Below are 20,716 nucleotides of genomic sequence, written 5' to 3' on the forward strand. Positions count from 1 at the left end.
TCCAGTTTGGTGGTTTTGCAGAATTACAGATATTTTGGAAATACCATGGACATTGTATTGTCACTAGGGCTGTATAAAAGAGTTTCCACACTAATTGCTTTCCAAATACTTTTCATTCCTTTTATACATTTGTAGCACTTATAAATCTAGAGCCCCATGTGGTGCCGCTGGAGAACTGTCACTTTCAAGAAAGCACAGACCACACCTAAATTCCAGATATGACTCTTGCCTCAAGTAACAATGAGAGTGATTCAAGCATACAGTCCAGCTCCTCATTATCTCTTCTCTCACTCTCTCCCCTTTAATCTGAGGCACTGCCCTGGATTGTTGCTCACATACCTTTCAAGATAATTGGAGATTGTCCATATCTGAGATTAATTGTTCTAGAAAAGGCCACTTAAAATTTACCTAACACAGGCTCCACATTTTCAGAGTGGATATTCAAAAAAAAAATGTTCAGGATTGTATCTTCAAAAATGGAACCAGAAATTCAAAAAATAATTCTGTGTTTAACAAAATTTCATTTATATTTGCAACTATGTGCCAGTTCTCATAATGAACGAGTAATGAATCAAATGTAGATTTTTTTACCATAATTTTCCTGCAAGAATGCATTCTAGCAAATACAAACACCCTTTCCTTCACTCCTGACTTTCACAACACTATAATACAGAAAATTACTTTTGAAAAATTATAATGTTTCTTCATTTTTCTCGTGGACTCCTCTTTAATATTTTGGCATTAAAAATCATTCTTTTTTAAGGGAACTTTTGGTCAGCAAACTTCTTCTTCTTCTTTTTTTTTTAAGATTTATTTATTTATTTGAGAGAGAGAGAGCACACAGAGGGAGAGGGAGAAGCAGACTATCCACTGAGCAGGGAGCCAATGCAAGGCTTGATTCCCAGGACCCTGGGATCATGACCTGAGCCAAAGGTAGATACTCAACTAACTGAGCCACGCAGGTGCTCCCTGTTCAGTGAACTCCTTTGCTTCTTCCTTCAGTTGTTCATTGGAGTAACTCAACCAGGTCTTCATTCGTCGAAAAGCCCATCATCTACCCACTTCTTTCAACATCACTTGCAACCATGTTATAAATTCTGGATTTTTTTTTTAAGATTTTATTTATTTATTCATGAGAGACACGGAGAGAGACAGAGAGCCATAGACAGTGGAAGAAGCAGGCTACATGCATGGAGCCCGATGTGGGACTCGATCCCGGGACTCTGGGATCACGCCCTGAGTCAGAGGCAGACACTCAACCACTGAGCCACTCAGGTGTCCCAATTCTTGATCTTTTATATGATCAATACTGCATTATGGATCGAAAGTACATTATATTTATATTGCATTTTTGGACGTTTACAAAGTTGATGAATTGACCAGAGACTAACCAACAAAGATGTTGACATATTGGACCTAGCTAGATGCTACTATTATGCAGCAAGGAATGTTTGAGTGGGGACTAATTTTATAAGTGGTTGGTTCATTGGTGAATATTTCCATATTTCTATGACTTTGATTCTCTGTACAACCTAATTAACTGCAGAGATTGGGTAATACATACTTTGGATAATAAAGATCACTTCACCTACCACTCTGCTTTTCTTTCTAGAATCTATCATGGGGCTTTTGTCCTCTCTACCTCTTTAGTATGGCCTGGAGTTCTTTGGCTCCTTGCCTATTATGCCAATTCTGTATCACTAAAGTCTAGAAATCAGTCTTACAGAAATGGACCTTACACACACCTTCAAAGTCCACTTGGGTCTGTCTCAATTTTAACACATTAAGCTTCTCAGAACATTCAAGGTTTATAATTTTGGTCAGAATTGTAGTTCCAAGTCAAATATGTTTTTCTAAGAGCAAATAACATAGGTTTTAGCAAACTTTTAAAATCATAAGGTAACATCAATGTCTTCTTATGTGTCTCAACAACAACCATCAGTGTTGGAACCCTGACTCTTTAGTGAGGATATGAACATAATCATCATTTTATAAATTAAGAACAGAAAATACTGCTGTGTATTTATGTTCAAATAGTTTTCTATATACTGAGATATGTTTAATACCTTTTTGATTTTACATTTTGAAAACTTAGCTTAGTCCTAGGAATGAAGTCTTTTCTGGCTATGATGACTTCAAATCATTACCAGAGAGTGAATTGAGCAATATTTTCACTTTATAATTTAAAACTTTGACTTTTTAACAAAATATCATCTAAAACATTTATGCTGCTGGATAAGCATATTCTTGAAATGTGTGCAAAATAAACAACCATTTATTTTTCTCTTTGCTGTTTTAAAGCAATTTTTATTGGGTTGGGTGTAGGTTTCAGGATATAATGTAGTTTGCCAAATTCTGTAATCCTTTCTTTTTTTTTTTTTTTTTAATGTCACACAGGGTGTGGTGCCTTTAGAGAATTTTTAAAAAGTTGTAGTTCCTGGTCTTTTTTTTCTTCATTTTTTTCCAAAATAGTAAGATAACCTAAACCCCACAGGGAAATTCTGGTTCCTACTATTGGTTCCTGGGTTCCTCCACTATTAAAAGACAAATTATTCCCTGTAACTAAAAGACTGATTATTCCCTGTAGCTAGTTTTTACCTATATTCTTGCTAGACGTGTTTACATTCTTAACATTGTAAGCTCAGTATTAGAAATGAAATCTTAAGTATTATTTTAAGGTTTTATTTATTTATTTGCTTACTGCTTAGAAAGGTGAAGATAATTTAGAGGGAACAACACAGATAAGGCGTTTTAATCCGGCTATGCTCCTCTAGTGGTGGGGTGGTTGTTGAATATCTCAATGAATCCATTCTGTTCTTGTTTTTCTTTTATTAATCCCTGGTTATTGGGGAGGAATAAGAGGTTTAAAATTATTTTTCTCTAATTAAATAAAGCCTTGGCTTCACAAGGTTGGGATTGTTCTTCTTAGAAAAACAAATTCTCTGTGAATCTTATCTGGCCAACATCACAGAAAGGAATAGTTGGAAAAGATCTTTTGAGAGCAGAGAGATGCCAGCAAAGAAACACACCATTTTCAGAACAGGACACGGTGAGATCTGATGGTCTGGGGTCTGTCTTCATTATCTGCCGTAGTTCATGACAATCACGCACAAACCGCTCGGCTGAAAATGCAATCTTGCATCCCTGCACAGAAACGGTCTCCCTGTTCTCCTGCACCAGTAAAAACAGAGAAGAATGCAGGGGGAGGGTGTGTTTAAAGTAAAAAAGGATGGGGCGCCTGGGTAGCTCGGTTGGTTGAGCCTCTGCCTTTGGCTCAGGTCGTGATCCCGGGGTCCTGGTATCGAGCCCCATGCCTGGCTCCCTGCTCAGCAGACAGTCTGCTTCTCCCTCTCCCTCCGCCCCTCCCCATGCTTGTGCTCTCTCTCGGTCTCAATAAATAAATAAAATCTTCAAGGGGGATCCCTGAGTGGCTCAGCGGTTTGGCGCCTGCCTTTGGCCCAGGGCACGATCCTGGAGGCCCGGGATCGAGTCCCGCGTCGGGCTCACTGCATGGAGTCTGCTTATCTCTCTGTCTCTCATGAATGAATGAATGCATAAATAACTTTGAAAAAAATAAAAAAAAAATAAAGTAAAAAAGGAGAAGAGGAGTCAAAATACGATGGAATCCCCGTTCTGCTGTCCTTTTCTTGCCTCAGATCTGTGTTTGAAGGCGCCAGAAATAAAGAGGGAACCCGTTTTCCAGCAACCAGCAAGCGCTAACCAAAAAAAAAAAAAAAAAAAATTTTTTTTAAGCAATTAGAGAAAACCAGTCCCCCAAGCAAGCCCGGACCCCCTCCCTGGGAGCCGTCGGCGGATCCCGAAGCCAGGGCCCGCTTGGGTACCACTCGCCGGGCCGGGGGCCGCCGTCGTCCTCCCCACAGGCCGAGGGCGGGATGCGCAGGGGCCGAGGGCCCGGGGTGCCGGGGAGGAGCCGCCCGCCCGCCCGGGAGAGGGGGCGGCTCCGGCCGCCGCAGAACAAACGGGACATTGAGCCGCGGCCTGCGGCTGCCAGAGCGGCTCCCCTGGGGAAAGTCAGCGTCGGGGCCGCCCGCTCCGCAATCGCCCTTAAAAGCGCCCCCACCGGCCTGCGGCGCACGCTCGGCTACCTGGGCCGCGCGCGGTGTGTGCGCGTGTGTGCGCGTGTGTGCGCGTGTGTGCGCGTGCGCGCGCCCGGGGCTGAGAGGCGCGGGGGGCGGGCGCGGGTTCCTGCTCGTGTGCCGGAGCGAGAGCCCGGGGTGCCGACCGGCGAGCGCGTCGACACCGGCCATGAGGGGCGCGGGCGCCTGGGCCGCGCTCGGCCTGCTGCTGGCGGCCGCCGCGCAGCGCTCGCCGCAGCAGCCCCCCGAGAGGTAACGCGACCCCCGCGACCCCTCCCCGCCTCCGCCCGCCGCGTCGGGGCGCCCGCTGCCCCCGCTGCCCCCGCCCGGCCTGCCCGAGGGCCCGAGCTGCGGACTCGCTTCCTGCTGCGCCCCCCCCCACCCCCGGGAGGTCGGCCCGCAGACGTAGAGCCCAAGGGAGACCCCGAGCGGTGGGGCGCGCGGGGAGCCGCTCCCCGAAAGTTCGCTCCCCGCCAGCCTCCGTCGGAGATGCCCGGCCCCGGGACCTGGGAGGGCCCCGCCCCGCCTCGCCCCGCGGCCGCCTGCGCCGTCGTCCCCAGCAGCCTCCCCCCCTCCCCGGGGCGCCGGACGCCCCGCCGACGGTCAGGGAGATTAAAACTTTTTATGTTAGTCAATTGCTTCTCTTTAAACTTATTCATGAGAGAGAGAGAGAGAGAGAGAGAGAGAGAGAGAGAAGCAGGCTCCATGCAGGGAGCCTGATGCGGACTCGATCCCGGGTCTCCAGGATCAACTTTTTATGTTAGTCAATTGCTTCTCTTTAAACTTATTCATGAGAGACAGAGAGAGAGAGAGAGAGAGAGAGAGAGAGAGAAGCAGGCTCCATGCAGGAGCCTGATGCGGGACTCGATCCCGGGTCTCCAGGATCCCGTCCCGGGCCGAAGGCGGCGCCAAACCGCTGAGCCACCCAGGCTGCCCTAATTGCTTGTCTTTAAAACCCTATACCTCACATAGCCTAGCTCTCACCTTCTCTCAGTCCCCCACCCCACCCCCCCAGTTATATTTTCCACTTCACCATTTTCCAGTAAGCTCTTCCCACTATGTGGAGCGTTTCCTTGCTTGTGGATGGATGGAGAAATAGATGTGTTCTAAGACGGACATAGATGGCCAATGGACTGAAACTTTTTTTAGATTTATTTATTTATTTATTCATGATAGACCTAGAGAGAGAGAGAGAGAGAGAGAGAGGCAGAGACACAGGCAGAGGGAGAAGCAGGCTCCATGCAGGGAGCCCGACGTGGGACTCGATCCCGGGACCCCAGGATCGTGCCGCGGGTCAAAGGCAGGCGCCAAACCGCTGAGCCACCCAGGGACCCCCTGGACTGAATATTTTATGGGGCTGTAATTTAAATAGTCTAAGACCTAGCAGGTATTTCAAATCGCTTATCCAGTCCAAGCATTTATTTTTATTTATTTATTTATGTTAAAAATTTTTATTTATTTATTCATGAGACACAGAGAGAGAGAGAGAGAGAGAGAGGCAGAGACACAGGCAGAGGGAGAAGCAGGCTCCATGCAGGGAGAAGGCAGGCGCCAAACCACTGAGCCACCTAGGGAGCCCCCAGTCCAAGCATTTATTAATCAGTGTTAACTTTATCCATATTAAGAGGCTATGTCTTTCTGAGATTGACGTTAGGTTGTTAGACCTAGTTTCAAATTAAGTTTCCTTCTTTTATTTTCCCAGACCTGTTTTCACATGTGGCGGCATTCTTACTGGAGAGTCTGGATTTATTGGCAGCGAAGGTTTTCCTGGAGTGTACCCTCCAAATAGCAAATGTACTTGGAAAATCACAGTAAGCATATTTTTTTAAGGGTATTCTCCTGGAAATGGGTATTGGAAACAGTGGAAGGCTGCTGCATTTTTACTCTGGTGCCAGGATTTGGGTAGGGGGGCAAGTGCCTGAAACAGTGAAATGTTGGATTTACCTCAACTATTTGGGACATTTTTATTAATAGAACTAGTAGTGTCCTGCTTTAGTGAATAGAAAGGGTGCAAGATAACAGTTGAAGGGATACATTCTTAAAGCAGATGTGTTTCTGAAAACCCATCCTGACAGTTGAGTTTCATGGATTCAAAATTAAGGCTGTTTTCTTTTTTTTTTTTTAATTTTATCTATTTATTCATGAGAGACACAGAGAGAGAGGCAGAGACACAGGCAAAGGGAGAAGCAGGCTCCATGCAGGGAGCCCAATGTGGGACCCGATCCCAGGACCCCGGGATCATGCCCTGAGCCAAAGGCAGATGCTCAACCACTGAGCCACTCAGGGATCCCAAGGCTGTTTTCAAAGGCCTATTGTAATGACTTTTAGAATCCGTTCGTTACCTGTGCTCTGCATAAATGTCTCCCAGTGGGAAATAGAAGATCAAGGTAATACCCATTCCAGACTACTTTATGCCCACTGTAGATAAAAGACAAAAGAAAAAGAAAAAAAAATTCCACTTAATGTCCCTGACTTAAAATCACCACTAAAGGCACTCTAACAATAGAGAATAATAATAATTGGGGGGTAAGGAGGGAAAGCCAAAGTATCAAACAAAGCCTAATAAAATGCCCATGCTGGTTAATAATGGCATAGATGATGCTGAGTCAAGATAAATCAGATTTCCAGATAGCCATCTTTAAAAAGAAGTCTGGATTTAGAATCAGCTACATTGAATCGTCTTTCCAGTCAGTATGGTAGTGAGTCTTCATTTTTTCAGTGTTGGAAAGTTGTTTGGTAATTGAACACATTGGTGCACTGAGAGCTTCGTTCAGTCAGATTCTGCCACTGATTATAATTTTTTAAAGGAGCTACCTCTCACTGAGCACTTACTGTGTACTAGACACTGTACCAAGTAGTTAGCAAGCATAATCTCACTGACTCCTTGAAATCACTCTGAGAAAGTGCTATTATACCCCAACTTTATATATAAAACTGAGGCTGAGACCTAGAACAATTATGTCAGTTCACTTGATCAAACATTTGTTAAGTCCAGCTTTTGGCAGTGAGGCATTCCCATTGACAGGAAAACAGGAGAGGTCCTCGTCCTTAAACTTGACTCCTGTATGCACTGATACTTTCCTATCAAATATTGACTCTCTGATGAACTGGTACAGATTTCATTGTGTTATTGCAACACATGGGACCAGGAGAGAATGAGTCATAAAAAATAGCTTTGAAATATTGTTCTTAGCATAAATGTGAAATAAGGCTTTGAAATAAACATGTAATTTGGTTTTCATATGTATAGTTGTGTTTCAGTTGTAAATTAATGGCTTTAAGTTATAAATGATCCAAGGAAATTGATGACTGAGAAGCATCATGTGCTTAACAAGTAGAAATTCATGGTTGGCCATGTATTGAGGGTATTATAGGCATTGTTGGTGTGGCATCAAACTTTGATTGGAGGAGGGCGAAAGTTTTCCTTGGCATAGAAATGGTGTGATTCAGGAGAGGCCTGACTACCATATTCTTATGTGGGAGTTGGGGAAGTATAGTGGATGTTCTTCTTGGATGATGCAATGTACAGGTAACACATATGGGCTCAGCCGTTAGACTTCCCTGTATTCAAATTCTCATTCTAACACTCATAAATTGTGTGACCAGGATTCATCTTTTTTAAACCTTGGGATTGTTGTGAAGATAAAGTGAGTTAGTAGACATAAAACTCTTGGCTCAGTGTCAGTGATGTAATAAGTACTTAATAAATGTTAGCCATCACTGTTATCATTTTCATTGTCCTCATTGTTGGTATTGACTTCTCGTTCCTTCTGACCCATGATCAATATGACAGATCACTGTTACCCCCTTACCTCATTGGCTAAGCTGGGCTTGGCATCAAGTCAAAACAACTCAGACTTTGATGGAAGAATATACTTTGTCATCTATTATCTAGGAAGAATTATTTCCGGGTTGGGTTCTTCTATAACCTTGCTGAAGAGACTCTGTGTGAGTCAGAACTAGGTCGGCTTCCCATGACAGAGACCTAAATAACAATGGCTCTAACAGAAGTTTGGTTCTCTCTCTCATGTAGGAATCTAGAGGTGGGCAACCCAAGATTGGTGTGGCAGCTTCAAGTATCTTTGTCTCCTCCTGCTTTGCCATACTCAGTTGTGTGCTCAAGTTCCAGCCATCATGTTTACATTCCAGCCAACACAAAGGAAGAAAAGAAGGGCATATATCTTCCCTTTAAGGACATTGCACATAACTACATGCAACTTACTGCTTACATTTCATTGGCTGGTTCTTAGTTACATGGCCACTTCTTGCTGCAAGAAAGCTGAGAAATGAAGGCTTCATTTGAGGCATCTTTCGATTAAAAGTTTTCTATCAGGTGTAGAAAGAAGGGAACATAGGTAGACGACAAGCAGGCTCTGTGATATATTTATTTGTGCTTTTCTCAGGCTGCCTGAACTGATGTTCATGAAGTTGAGTAACAAATGCTAGCCTTTTTGGAAAACAAAAAAATTCCTTTTTAGAAAGTGTAGGTGATACAGAAGAAAGGACTATACAATTTGCTTTTCCAGTTAAAAGCTTAATAGTTTTCACTCGTAGTCAGTTGAGTTTATTCTATTCCAAGGGGCTGTGTCTTTTATTTTTGCATATGAGTAGCTACTAAGAACTTCAGAGAAGCCCAGCACATTCTCCTGGTTATAATTACTGCCTGTGCTTTTCACAAAGGCCATGGGTGCTCTCAGGGTCTTAGTTTGACAACATTTTTATTTCTTTGTATTTCACAGGCAATAGCACTAATTCATTTGTAAAAATCTTCTTAATTCTTTTTCACAATCCTCTGGTTTGTCAGAGTAACAGAAGGGAACTCCCTAGCTCCTGTAGATCCTAGGGAACATAAAAAGAGAACTGTGGTAGCTCTAAAGTGGGTGGCCCTGAGGTTATCTCGTTCATTCACGAAATGTGTTTTGAGTGCTGGGTACTATCTGGGTTATGGCAGCAAGCAAGGCAGCCACATTCCTTACCCTCATGCGGTTAGCATTCTAGTTTGGGGAGGTAGGCAATTAATGTCTAAATAAACAAAATATTAAGTAGTGATAAATGTATTGTAAAAATAAAATAGATACTCCTTCACATCCATTAGGATGGCTATTATAAAAAAAAAAAGACAATAACAAGTGTTGGCAAGATGTAGAGAAATTGGACCCCTTGTGTATTGGTGGTGGGAATATAAAATGATGCAGCTGCTGTGGAAAATATGTCACTTTCTCAAGAAATTAAACATAAAAAATAGAGAATCAGATCTTTCAATACAGAGAAAAAACGGATGTTTGCCAGAGGGGAGAGAAGTGGGGAATGGGCAAAGGGGTGAGGGGAGGGAGATACAGGCTTCCAGTAATGGAATGTGTAAGTCATGGGGAGGAAAGGTACAGCACAGGGAGTACAGTCAATGGTATTGTAATAGCATTGTATGGGGACCGATGGTAGCTAGCTACACTTGGGGTGACCATAGCATAATGAATAGAGTTGCCCAATCATTGTGTTGTATACCTGAAACAAATGTAACGTTGTATGTCAACTATGCCTCAATAAAAAAGAAAAAGAAATTAAACATAGAATTACCATATTCTCCAGCAATTCCACTTCTGGGTATGTACCTCAAAGAAGTGAAAGCAGGGACTCAAGCAGATATTTATACATCCGTGTTCACAGCAGCATTATTCACAGTAGCCAAATGGTGGGAGCAACCCAAGTATCTATCCACAGATGAATGAATAAACAAAATGTGGTATAGACATACAAAGGAACATTATTCAGTCCTAAAAAGTAAGGGAATTCTGACACATGCTCCAATATGGATGAATCATGAGAACGTCATGCTGAGTGAAATAAACCACAAAAGAACAAATAGTGCATGATTCTATTTATATGAGGCACCTAGAGTAGTCCAATTCATAGAGACAGAAAGTAGAATGGTGGTTGCCAGGGGCTGGGGGTGGGGAGTTAGTATTTATTTTTTTTAAAGATTTTATTTATTCATAAGAGACACACAGATTGAGAGAGAGAGAGAGAGAGAGGCAGAGACATAGGCAGAGGGAGAAGCAGAGAGAGAGAGAGAGAGAGGCAGAGACATAGGCAGAGGGAGAAGCAGGCTCCATGCAGGGAGGACGCGGGATCATGCCCTAGGCTGAAGACAGCGCTAAACCGCTGAGTCACCAGGACTGCCCCTGGGGAGTTAGTATTTAATGGGTTTAGAGTTTCACTTGGGGAAGATGAAGAAGGTTTTTTTTTTTTGAAGATTTTATTTATTTATTCATGAGATAGAGGCAGAAACATAGAAGGAGAAGCAGGCTCCCAGCAAGAAGCCTGATGTGGGACTTGATCCCTGACCCCAGGATCACACCCCAAACCGAAGGCAGACACTATACCGTTGACCCACTCAGGTGCCCCAGATGAAAGTTCTAAAGATGGATGCTGGTGATGACTGCTGCACAACAATGTGCAAAGGTCATTCTGGCTGCTGTCTAGATGATGAGTTGTGGGGAGTTAAGAATGAAACAGGGAGACCAATTAAGAAGCTAATATGGTATCCAGGAGAGAGAAGGTGGTGGATTGAACAAGGGTGGTAACAAAGGAGATGAAGAAACATGGAATCCTCTGCCCGAAGCAGCTGTCTCAGCAGTTCTGAGTAGGGTTAGGATATAGTGGCACCAGCCAAGAGGCTGGATACTCCAGGCTTTGGACCCTTGCTTGGCAGCTGTTCCAGGCAGGGCTGAGCTCTGGTGTGGCCTCATCCAAGGCTGTGTTAAAGGCTTTCCCAAAGCAGAGGATCCAGTCCATTTTCCTGCTCCTGCAGTCAGTAAGCCAAGAATAGAGGTTCTACTGGGTTATTCAGTATCACTTTTATTGAACATCACGGAGATGCCTCGGGGCCCCTGGGTGGCTCAGTTGGATAAGTGTCTGCCTTCAGCTCAGGTCAGGATCTCAGGGTCCTGGAATGGAACCCCACGTCATGCTCCCTCTTCTCCTTCTCCCTCTGCCCCTCCCCCTGTGCCCTCCCAAATAAATAAAATCTTTTAATAACAAAATCACAGATGGGAGTCTCAGAGTGGGCCTAAAATTCCTGTAGTTGGAGAGAAATATTCTATCCCTTACTCCTCCCAGTCTCTTATTTCATTCTTCCAGACTGGAGATGTGTTCCAAGCAAGGTGGCTTTCCTCACCTAATGGTTTTCCCTGAACTGTATCTTATCAGTAGGGGACTGAGGAGAGTCTAATGTTAGTATCTGTATGCTTTCGGAAAGTTGAATGCTAGTTGTCACAGCCAAACTTTCCAGCCATTTGTAATGGACTTCCTGGTATGGAAATCTAGCCTACAGATTGGAAATTTAGATTTGTCCTTATATTGTAGTACTTTAAAATTTTCATAGCTATTTCTTGGACAGCTGCACTGCCCATACACTATCTACATTGGCTACTTAAATTATTTGAATTAATTAGAAATTCAATGTCTCAGTCACATTAGCCATATTTTAAGTGCTCAGTAGCCACATGTAGGTAGTGGCTATCATATTGGACAGTATATAATATGAATATTTACATTAATACAAAAAGTTCCTTTGGACAGTGCTGTCCTAGAGAATTTTTGAGGTTAATTTTACTCATGTGAAGATATGAGTACATGGTGCACCATGCTGCTTAGTTGTACTTCTGCTTTGCAAGTGAGGAAGCTGACACTTGTTCTGTGTAGTGTTGAAATTGTGACTGGAACTCAAGTCTTTTGACTCAGCTTTATCTTTCTGCAACTCTTGGTGACCTCAACTAGTCTTAGGTTTTACTAATTAATTTTGCTGAATATGAAAAAAAAATTTGCTGAATATGTTCTCAAAAATGTATGGTTAGAGATTAAAACAGAATTTGAGGATTAAGAAATTGTTAACTCTCAAAAGGTTGAAGGTTTCTTAGTTTCCTGTGAAAGTTGATTTTTGGAACTGGAATTTAAGGAGCATCTGCATAAAAAAATCTACTTGACATTGATGATGGGGGCAAAAGTTAAGTATGATTTAAGAGCTAAGATATGTATAATCCTTTGGACAGTAGTTGGTCTTCTAAGCAGGTTTGGAATTGAGCCAAAGATACCTGAATTGATTTAAGGATGAGAAAGAACTAGTAATTCCACCTGTACCAAGCCCTGCAACAAGAAATGAACCTCCAAGTATGGACATAACACCACCTAGACCTCTATCACAGTGGTCCTTCTGCTAGGTACATATGTCCAACAGGACAAGGCTCTGCAGGAGATAGTAGGAGATCTCTGAGATCCCTTAATGAAGTAGAAGAGAGTGGACCATTGTCAGCAAGAATGCAGCCAGTGTGACATAGGTCACTGCTATCCTGACAGGACAGATTCATGAAGAGCCCACCAGGTATGGGGCTAAGTGCTGGAGATACACATACGAATATGCAGGAGATGTGAGCATGGGAGGATGGGGGTTGCCTCCCCATATGATATGTGAAGGTATGTTCCCCAGGCTCTGAGTGGGAATGAGATAAAGGCCAACAGGCACCATGCTTCTTGGCTCCACAGGCATCCCTGACACAGAGATCTCCATTCCATTAATGGTGTCATTATAAATTCATTGCAAACTTGGTAAATCACCGATACCTTTTCTGTTCCTTGGTCTTTTCATCCATAACTTGTTCACTTTATAGTCTACTTTATATCTACTATAGTCCCATAGTAGATTCATATCGATGGTTTAACACAATTTTTGAATTAAAAAGAATAGGCAGTATTAGGAAAATAATACCTTGTGAAAGCAACTATTCAAGAGTTTGATTTGAGCTACATATGTTAAGGCCGGTTAAGTGGAACCAGCTGAATCTTTGTTTACAGCAACTGTGCAAATTAGAGGGAACCAGAAGCCTAGAATCTTCTGGGAAATCTTGAATAGATGTGTAGGAATTGTTATTCTAAATCAATGGTAAAACTAAATGTGCCACCTGAATGTGTTGGGCAGTTACTGTCATTATCTAACAGAAGCAGCAGTTGGTACGTAGATAAAGGTGAAGATGATTTTGTGCTTGGATTTAAAGTTCAACATGATTTACAAAACAGTTTTTAAAATGAGATACTTCATGTATGTTGTCCTGTTGTTACAGATCATTATTGAATTACACAGTATTTATCATTTATATCTATTTCACCCCCAAATTTAAAGTTATTGAAATTAGCCATTATTAAAGGTTCGAGTTGTTTTCAGCAGACATCTGGCTTGAGAAAAATCAGGGAATGTTTGAGGATTTTAAAAATTGGCATTGGAGGTTCTTTTAACTCTGAATTAAATAATGTGGGAAGGTCAGAAAGTCACAGACCTTTGCCAGAAATGGGAGAACAGTTATAGCAATGAATAGACTCACTCCCATTTAAACTGGAAGTGGCAAAATTTTTAGTTAATTCATGCAGAAGATAAAAAAGCATAAATTATCATATGTTGAATATTTTCGGGCTCCCACATAATGCATGTACTATCATTTTGATAACTATTTTTTCTTTTGAGCTAGAATTAAATATACTAGTTATTCTGTAGATTGTAGATATAAAATAATAATATGTGATTTTCAGCATACCTCCAAATATATTTTATCATTTTATTTCATTCCCATCCAATTCCATGATGTCAGTAGGATACATATCAGGATGCCTATTTTACAAGTACAGAAACTGAGGTCTGAAGAACTCATAACTTGCTTACTATTGTCATTCTGGCAAAGGTCTGAAAAGACTAGAGAATTTTTTGACTCATTGATACAAAGACACTATTACAGGTTTATTGAGCAAATAAATTAACATTCACTCAGTGCTTATTGAGCATCTACTTGAGCTAATAAGCATTTGGTTGGGCCCTGGGGGTAAAAAGACAAGGCACAGTTTTCTGTCCTTAAGGAGTTTATAATCTGGCCGGGAGTACTTCCACAAGAAACCAGTAGCAGTTAGATGTGTAAATAACTATGATGCCCACTGTAAATCGTTTTAAGTATTGATCATATGGAATGAGCCTTATTTACATTTTTTTAAATTATTGAAGGTCTTAGATTAGGTAAATGAAAATAATTACTGCCTCATACAAACAGTAAAAGATGTTACAACGCATTTTACATCTGTGCTACTATAAGATATGAGAAATTGTTACTGTGTCCTTTGTTTGACATCCTTTTACAGCACCTGCCTTGATATTTACAAATATGTCTAATAATTATACAAAGGCATTCCTGTACCGTTGTCTTGGCGGTAATTGTGCTACTAATATATGTTAAAGACATCATACTAAATCCATCCTCCGAAAGCCTGATTAAATTTAAATGGCATTCACATTTAAAGAAATGATAGATTAAAGATGGGGTAGGGATTTATATTTTCCCAATAACCTTCATATGGCTTCATGAGAAGAAAGACAGCAGTGGTGGGGCTTGGGGTTATGTGAAAATTGAAACAAATAATGATGTTCTACTAAGATGAGTGCTAGGTATATAATTTGAGGAAACAAATAGTGAAGTTAGACAGGAACTCAATATTTAAGTCACTTAATTATACCTAGGGGTATAGCAAGGGGTTCTAAAATTACTGTAACTATTATTTGCCTGGCATAACCACAGCAGGACAGATAGGGGAATGGAATTTTGGCCTTAAACACATATTTCCTGGCTTTAAACTACATGTAGGATTTAGAATTATATAGAGACATAAATTCTGATCTTAACTATGGGTTTTTTTTTAAACATACATATACATCTGTTGGACTAGGCTTGGTTATTTCAGCTGCCTTGAATAATAATTTAACCCAATGCTTGACTTAATATTATTCACATCTGATTCCTTAGTAAAGATGGGAATAATTTTTTTTAAAGATTTTATTTATTCAAGACAGAGAGAGAGACAGAGAGAGAGAGGCAAAGACACAGGTAGAGGGAGAAGCAGGCTCCACGCAGGGAGCCCAACGTGGGACTGGACCCCTGGACTCCAGGATCACGCCCTGACCAAAGGCAGGCACCCAACCACTGAGCCATCCAGGTGTCCTGAGAATAATTTTTTAAAATATTTTATTTATTTATTTATTTGAGAGAGCGGGTGCATGAGTGTGGGGGAGGGTCAGAGAGAGAAGAAGGTAGGCTTCCCACTGAGCAGAGAGCCAGAGGTGGGCTCCATCCCAGGACCTGGAGATCATGACCTGAGCCAAAGGCAGCCGCTTATCCAACTGAGCCACCCAGGCGCCCCAAAGATGGGAATAATTAATGAGATGTCTGTATACCCAAGCTTAAGGACCATATGAATGGGGTGAGAGTGTTATAGCTGTGTTTTGTTTGGTTGTTTTAATTAAGAGAGTATAATTCAGATACTCTGTGATCCTTAGGGCACTTCAACTGTCTCAGTTAGATTTCAGTTGATAAGGCACTGGAAGAATGAAAACCTGTTCTTTGCTCCCTTAAATCCCCCTGGGAAGCAAGGAGAATATAAATCCTAAATAAATAAGCAAGTAGGTGACCTTTTCCCACTGAGGCCTCGGTCTAGTTTTTCTAAATTTGTTTAGTTTTCTGCTTATTTTTTAAAGGGCCTCTGTTGCTTGTTTTTATTTTGTTTTTCTTTGCTCTTTCACATGAAAATCAAATACATTTTTATTGATTGGAAACCCAATGTTTTATAAATGTGCTTATTTGTACTGCCTGTATTTTTTAATGCTGGGCTAAAGCAGAAGTCTTAGAAAGGGCTCAATGAGGAGGGAAGAAAAGGAGAAATCGTGAAAACAAAGTCTTATGTTTTTCTGAAGAAGATTCTCTTTAATAACATATTAATGATGAAAAAAGCATTCTTGAATGAAACCTCGCTCTAATAATGGAGCACCAAAATAACACATTTAAAAACCTCTCTGTTAAAAAGCAGTATAAATAGAGAAGGCATTTAACAGAGGTAAAACACCCAGAAAGGGTTTTAAGGAATATATTATTAAAAAGACTGATGGAATTACTTCCCCATTCCTTGCCCAACTCCAGAGTTCAATTTATGATTTGAAATTGTGGGCAAATTAGAATTGTTCCATAAATTTGCAGTTTCCTCAAAAATCTATCATGTATAAAAAGAGAGAGAGAGAGAGAGGTCTCATTTGTTGATTGCTCCCTGTTGGATCCCAGAGAAGTATTTAGGGGGCTTCTGATTCTTAGGGTTTCTCTTCCCGCCTCTCCCCACCCTTCTGCTTAGGTAGGAAGCGGTTCCTCTGTGCTCACATCGGCAGCACATATACTAAAAAAATAGGAAGCGGTTCCTGTGAATAATTGCTATCCCATGTTCCTGGCACAATGAAGTTTTATATGAATGGATTATTGCTTTTTGAGCCTATGAAAAATGTAATCACTACCTTCATCTTACACAGCTGTACCTTATAATTTAGCAGCTTTAACAACAGTGGCAATAGCTCTTTTGGGTATACTTGAATGTCTTACTCTAGGAACTTCGGAGAATAGAAGTGTTTTCTTCAGGTATATTATTTGTTAGATCATGACAGTCAATGTGGCAAGTCTTTGGAAAACCAGTGTAAACATCTAAAAATAAAAGGAACACCCACAGAGAAGTGGGGAGTTGGAATTAAAGCAGCACAAGCCCTGCCACTAAATATCACCTCTCTTTCATCACCTTACCCCCAAGACACTCCTGAGCACTGCATATAATAAAATAGTGTTTCCCAAAATGTGGAGGGAGGGAGAAGCTATTAGGTCAGAGATGGGCTGTTCTGTGGATGAGGCTGATTGACAAGAAGCAGGGTGCAGGGAAGCCAGTGGGGATATTATTGCTGCTTTTACTGCTCCTACAAATGAATTGATAGGAGTCTGATTGCTAGTTACAGACTTTCTAAAAGCCCTAGGCTCTGATTGACCTTCTCTGAAAAAAAAAATCATTATTTATTAATTCATTAAAACCATTTTTAAAGTACCTACCAGAGACCAGGTGCTGGGTTGGGCACAGAGACTGCAATGAAAAGAAAACCACATCCCTGAATAGGCCTTAAGATAAGGAGGCTCTTAATAGTCAGGGAGATGTCCCTGAAATGAATGATAATGACAAAGGGTGACAGGGTTCATGATTAAGGGTTGTAAATGTGGCATTTCTCAACTACTAGAAGAATGGTTATTGGAGAGGCATAGAGACATAGTGTTTAGCCATTTGCTAGGTTTGTGACACACCTTTCAGAATTTTCCAAAGTTGGTTATCATGGTCAGACCTGGTTTGTAGGGGTCATATAAGGATTGAAGGAGAAAGTAGATGAAAGGTCCTTGACATGAAAGGTCCTTGATGCAAGCATGCACTCATTGAACAGTAGCCGTGGTGATTATTTTTTTTAACTTCTCTTCTAAGGCTGTAATAAGGCATAAAAGGGTGGTGTTTGTGTAGAACTTGTCTACAAGCCAATGCATTTTAAGCTGGATGGTAATCCCTTTGGGGCTAGCTCCCATTGGAAATACTCCTACTCACTATGCCCTTTCTTCATTTAAAATATGATCTTTCATTAAGACTTTGTCCACAGAAGTACTTCCAAACCTTCCCTGCTTCTCCTCAAGCCATGTCCCCTCAACCAAACACCTCTCACCCCAGCACAAACCAAGAGTGCCCCTTAACTTTTGAAACTAGGATGTTTAGAAACAGAAAGTATTGTAAAAAAATTGCAAACAATTTTCTATCTTTAGAGATAGGGACTTCCAATTCACCTTTGGAGCCTCAGATTACCAGAATAGTACCCACTAGTCATACAAATAAAGTAATGAATTTATTTACTTACTCCTAATAGAGATACCTCATGATAGAGTGGTTGAAAGTATGTAGTCCCTGGAGTCAGACTATCTGTGTTCAAATACCAGCTCCATTATTGTGGTGGTAAGTCTTTAAAGATAACCCCCAATCCACACCTCCTGGTATTTATGACTTTTTATAGTACCCCCAAACATGGGTTTGAGCTGGCCCTATGAAACAAATAGAGTGGGGCAGAAGTAACATTGCATTACTTTGGGGCCAGGGCATAAGAAATCTTAAAATTTTTGCCTTAGTCTCTTAAAACATGTACTCTGGGGGAAGCTAGCTGCCATATTAGCACCCCATATACTGTGAGGAAGCCCAAGCCAACCCTGTAGAGAGGCTTCATATGGGGTGGGTTGAGGGGTACGGAAGGGAGAGGGAAAGAGAGAGAGAGAGAGAGACTGAGAGAGAAATGCTAGATAGGCTCCAGTTATTCCAGTCTTCCCAACTGAGGTGCAAGTCATCTTGGAAAACCAGACCAGTTAAGCCTTCAGATGACTTTAGCTCTAGCTGATAACAGATGATAATTATAGGAGATAATTCAAGCCAGAAACCACCCAGCTGTGGCCAGTGAACTCACAGAACCATAAAAAATAAGAGTACATTGTTTTAAGCCACTGAGTTTTGGGGTGGAAAGGGGAAGAGAATGGATCTGGAGGGGCAAATAGAAGATATTTGACACAGGGAGCCCATATCACGGTTCTCCAGAGAAACAGGACCAGTAGGAGATACATATGCATATACATGCAGGCATATGCACATACAAAATATACATGTGTACTTATAAATACATATAAATATACGTGAAGGTGTGTATACATACTTGAGCTTTGTTTCAAGGAATAGGCTTATGAAGTTGCGATGGCTGACCAGTCCAAAATTTGTAGGAACCTGTCAGTCAGGAGCTAATGCTGCAATCTTGGGGTAGAATTTCTTCTTCCTTGGACATACCTTAGTTTTGCTCTTAAGGCCATTCAACTGATTAGATGAGGCCCGCCCACATAATCAGATTTCTTAAAGTTCCTTAAAGTGAACTGATTGTAGATTTTAATACTTTTATGAAATACAATCACAGCAATATCTAGATTAGGTAGAGAGCCTAGTTAGGAGGCTATTGCTGTAATTTAGATGAGAGAAGACGATGGCTTGAACCAGCATGGGAGCCATGGAGGTTGTGAGGGCTAGTCAGTTTCTGGATATACTTTAAAATAGAGCCAAGAAGAGTTGCTGATGTGAGGTGGAAGCAAAAGAGGCTTCACAGTTACTGGCTTGAGTAAACCAGAAGGATGGAGGTACAATCCATCAACCATGAAGGGAAGGCCAGGGTAAGGCAGATCCAGTAGGCCAAGTCAGATGTTGCTTTGACATGTTAAGCTGAGGTGTGCATCAGATCTCACAGCAAAATGTCATTCCAAATACTACTTATCCAGCAGAGAGAACAGGTGGCAGGTAACAATTAACTCCCTATTCTTGAATCAGTGCTTTAGCAAGTAACCAAAAGTAGAAACATGATCAGATGGCAGCGGGGGAGCCCCTGTCCTTAAAGCATGAGGTTCAAGAAACATGACTATGTTTAGGTGTGGTGGCAGTTGAAGATATAGGTGCTTTTTGAAATGAAAAATGATATATAGTAAAACAAACAGGGTTTCGCTCCACAGATAATGTCAGGAAAGGCATTTCTTCTATTTCAAATACACCTGCTCTGGTGTATTATGGTAGTAAATCCTATTTCTTGCTAGATTCTAACCTATTATTCAGAGCCAAAATGTCACTATTCTACATTGAAAATAAGATATTGGAATCTCTTGGGATTGAACCGTTGTACTAAGGGTTTGGTTGCTTGAGACTTTGGCATATTTCCAGCACTGAATGTTTTTTTTTTTCACTTTTCAGAAAAGTAAATCAGTAACTAGTTGTTGGGCATATATTCAAGCCACACCTAAATGTTGGAGCAGAACATGAAAAATACTTTCTAGAGCTAAATGTTATCAGACACAGGATCGGGAATCCATTCACTGCTATTGCCCGGATTGAAACAGTCAGCTTTCTGGGTCTTGATTGTGAAATGCCCATCAACCTGACATTTTACAGAATGCTGCAGTTTATAATGAGAAATCACCTAATTATTCTAGGTCCTGATTGGATTTGACTACCAGAATATCTGACCACGCCAGCAAACACTTGCTGCAATTCTTGACATCCTGTTATTCTTAGTTAGGCTTTTCTAACTTGTAGTGATAAGAATAAAAAGTAAAACTGACTGACTTTAAAACTAGTACCAAATGTATTGGCATACTTTACAATCATCCCTCTTGTTTATGTGAAAATAGTATTTTTAGAAGATTTTATTTATTTATATGAGAGAGAGAGAGAGAGAGAGAGAAGAGCATGAGTGGGGAGGAGGGACAGAGGGAGAAGCAGACTCCCCACCAAGCAGGGGGCCTGTTGTGGGGCTCCATCCCAGGATCATGACCTGAGCTGAAGGCAGATGCTTAACCAACTGAGCCACCTAGGTGCCCTTTGTGAAAATAATATTAATTGTAAGATAGCAAATTAATTTTAGGCTTTTAAGAACAGACCTAAAATTGACAAACTGTATAGTCTCAATATCCATTAAGTGGTCCGTGGAGGGCAAAAGTTGGAGAAACATTCTTCTAAACAACCCTTTCCTTAAGAGCAGAAGCCTCAGTGACCTTTGTTCTCTCCTTAGAGCCCAGCACATGACCTGACTCATAGTAGGTACTTGATAAATATTTGATTAATTTTTAAATATTTGATTAATTTATTGAAAAAAAATGGGATCACCTTTCTGGGAAAAACAAAAAGAA

At 41.3% G+C, this 20,716-nt stretch overlaps 1 protein-coding gene and 1 long non-coding RNA gene across 5 annotated transcripts in view; one reads left to right on the top strand and one right to left on the bottom strand.

The window, feature by feature from the left end:
• Positions 1-2,315: 2,315 nt before the first annotated feature.
• LOC140613912 (uncharacterized) lies at positions 2,316-4,150 on the bottom strand. Of its 3 annotated transcripts, none has more exons than XR_012014830.1 (4): positions 4,107-4,150; positions 3,652-3,716; positions 3,030-3,171; positions 2,316-2,838 (listed from the first exon to the last, which is right to left on the bottom strand). It is a non-coding gene; the product is annotated as an uncharacterized lncRNA (long non-coding RNA). The 3 variants fall into 3 exon arrangements; XR_012014831.1 differs by having other exon boundaries at positions 4,082-4,108; XR_012014832.1 differs by lacking the exon at positions 4,107-4,150 and adding an exon at positions 3,843-3,863.
• Positions 4,151-4,201: 51 nt separating this feature from the next.
• The window catches only part of PCOLCE2 (procollagen C-endopeptidase enhancer 2), a 64,306-nt gene continuing 47,791 nt past the window's right edge, over positions 4,202-20,716 (top strand). For both annotated transcript variants that reach the window (XR_012014828.1, XM_072792412.1), the window contains exons 1-2: positions 4,202-4,349; positions 5,800-5,908. Coding sequence is in view for 1 of the 2 variants with exons in the window: in XM_072792412.1 (XP_072648513.1) it covers positions 4,267-4,349; positions 5,800-5,908 (192 nt within the window). In the remaining variant the exon portion in view is untranslated. The remainder of the gene's footprint in view (positions 4,350-5,799; positions 5,909-20,716) is intronic.

Source organism: Canis lupus, chromosome 22 (genome assembly GCF_048164855.1).
Source record: "Canis lupus baileyi chromosome 22, mCanLup2.hap1, whole genome shotgun sequence".
Lineage (NCBI taxonomy): Eukaryota > Metazoa > Chordata > Mammalia > Carnivora > Canidae > Canis > Canis lupus.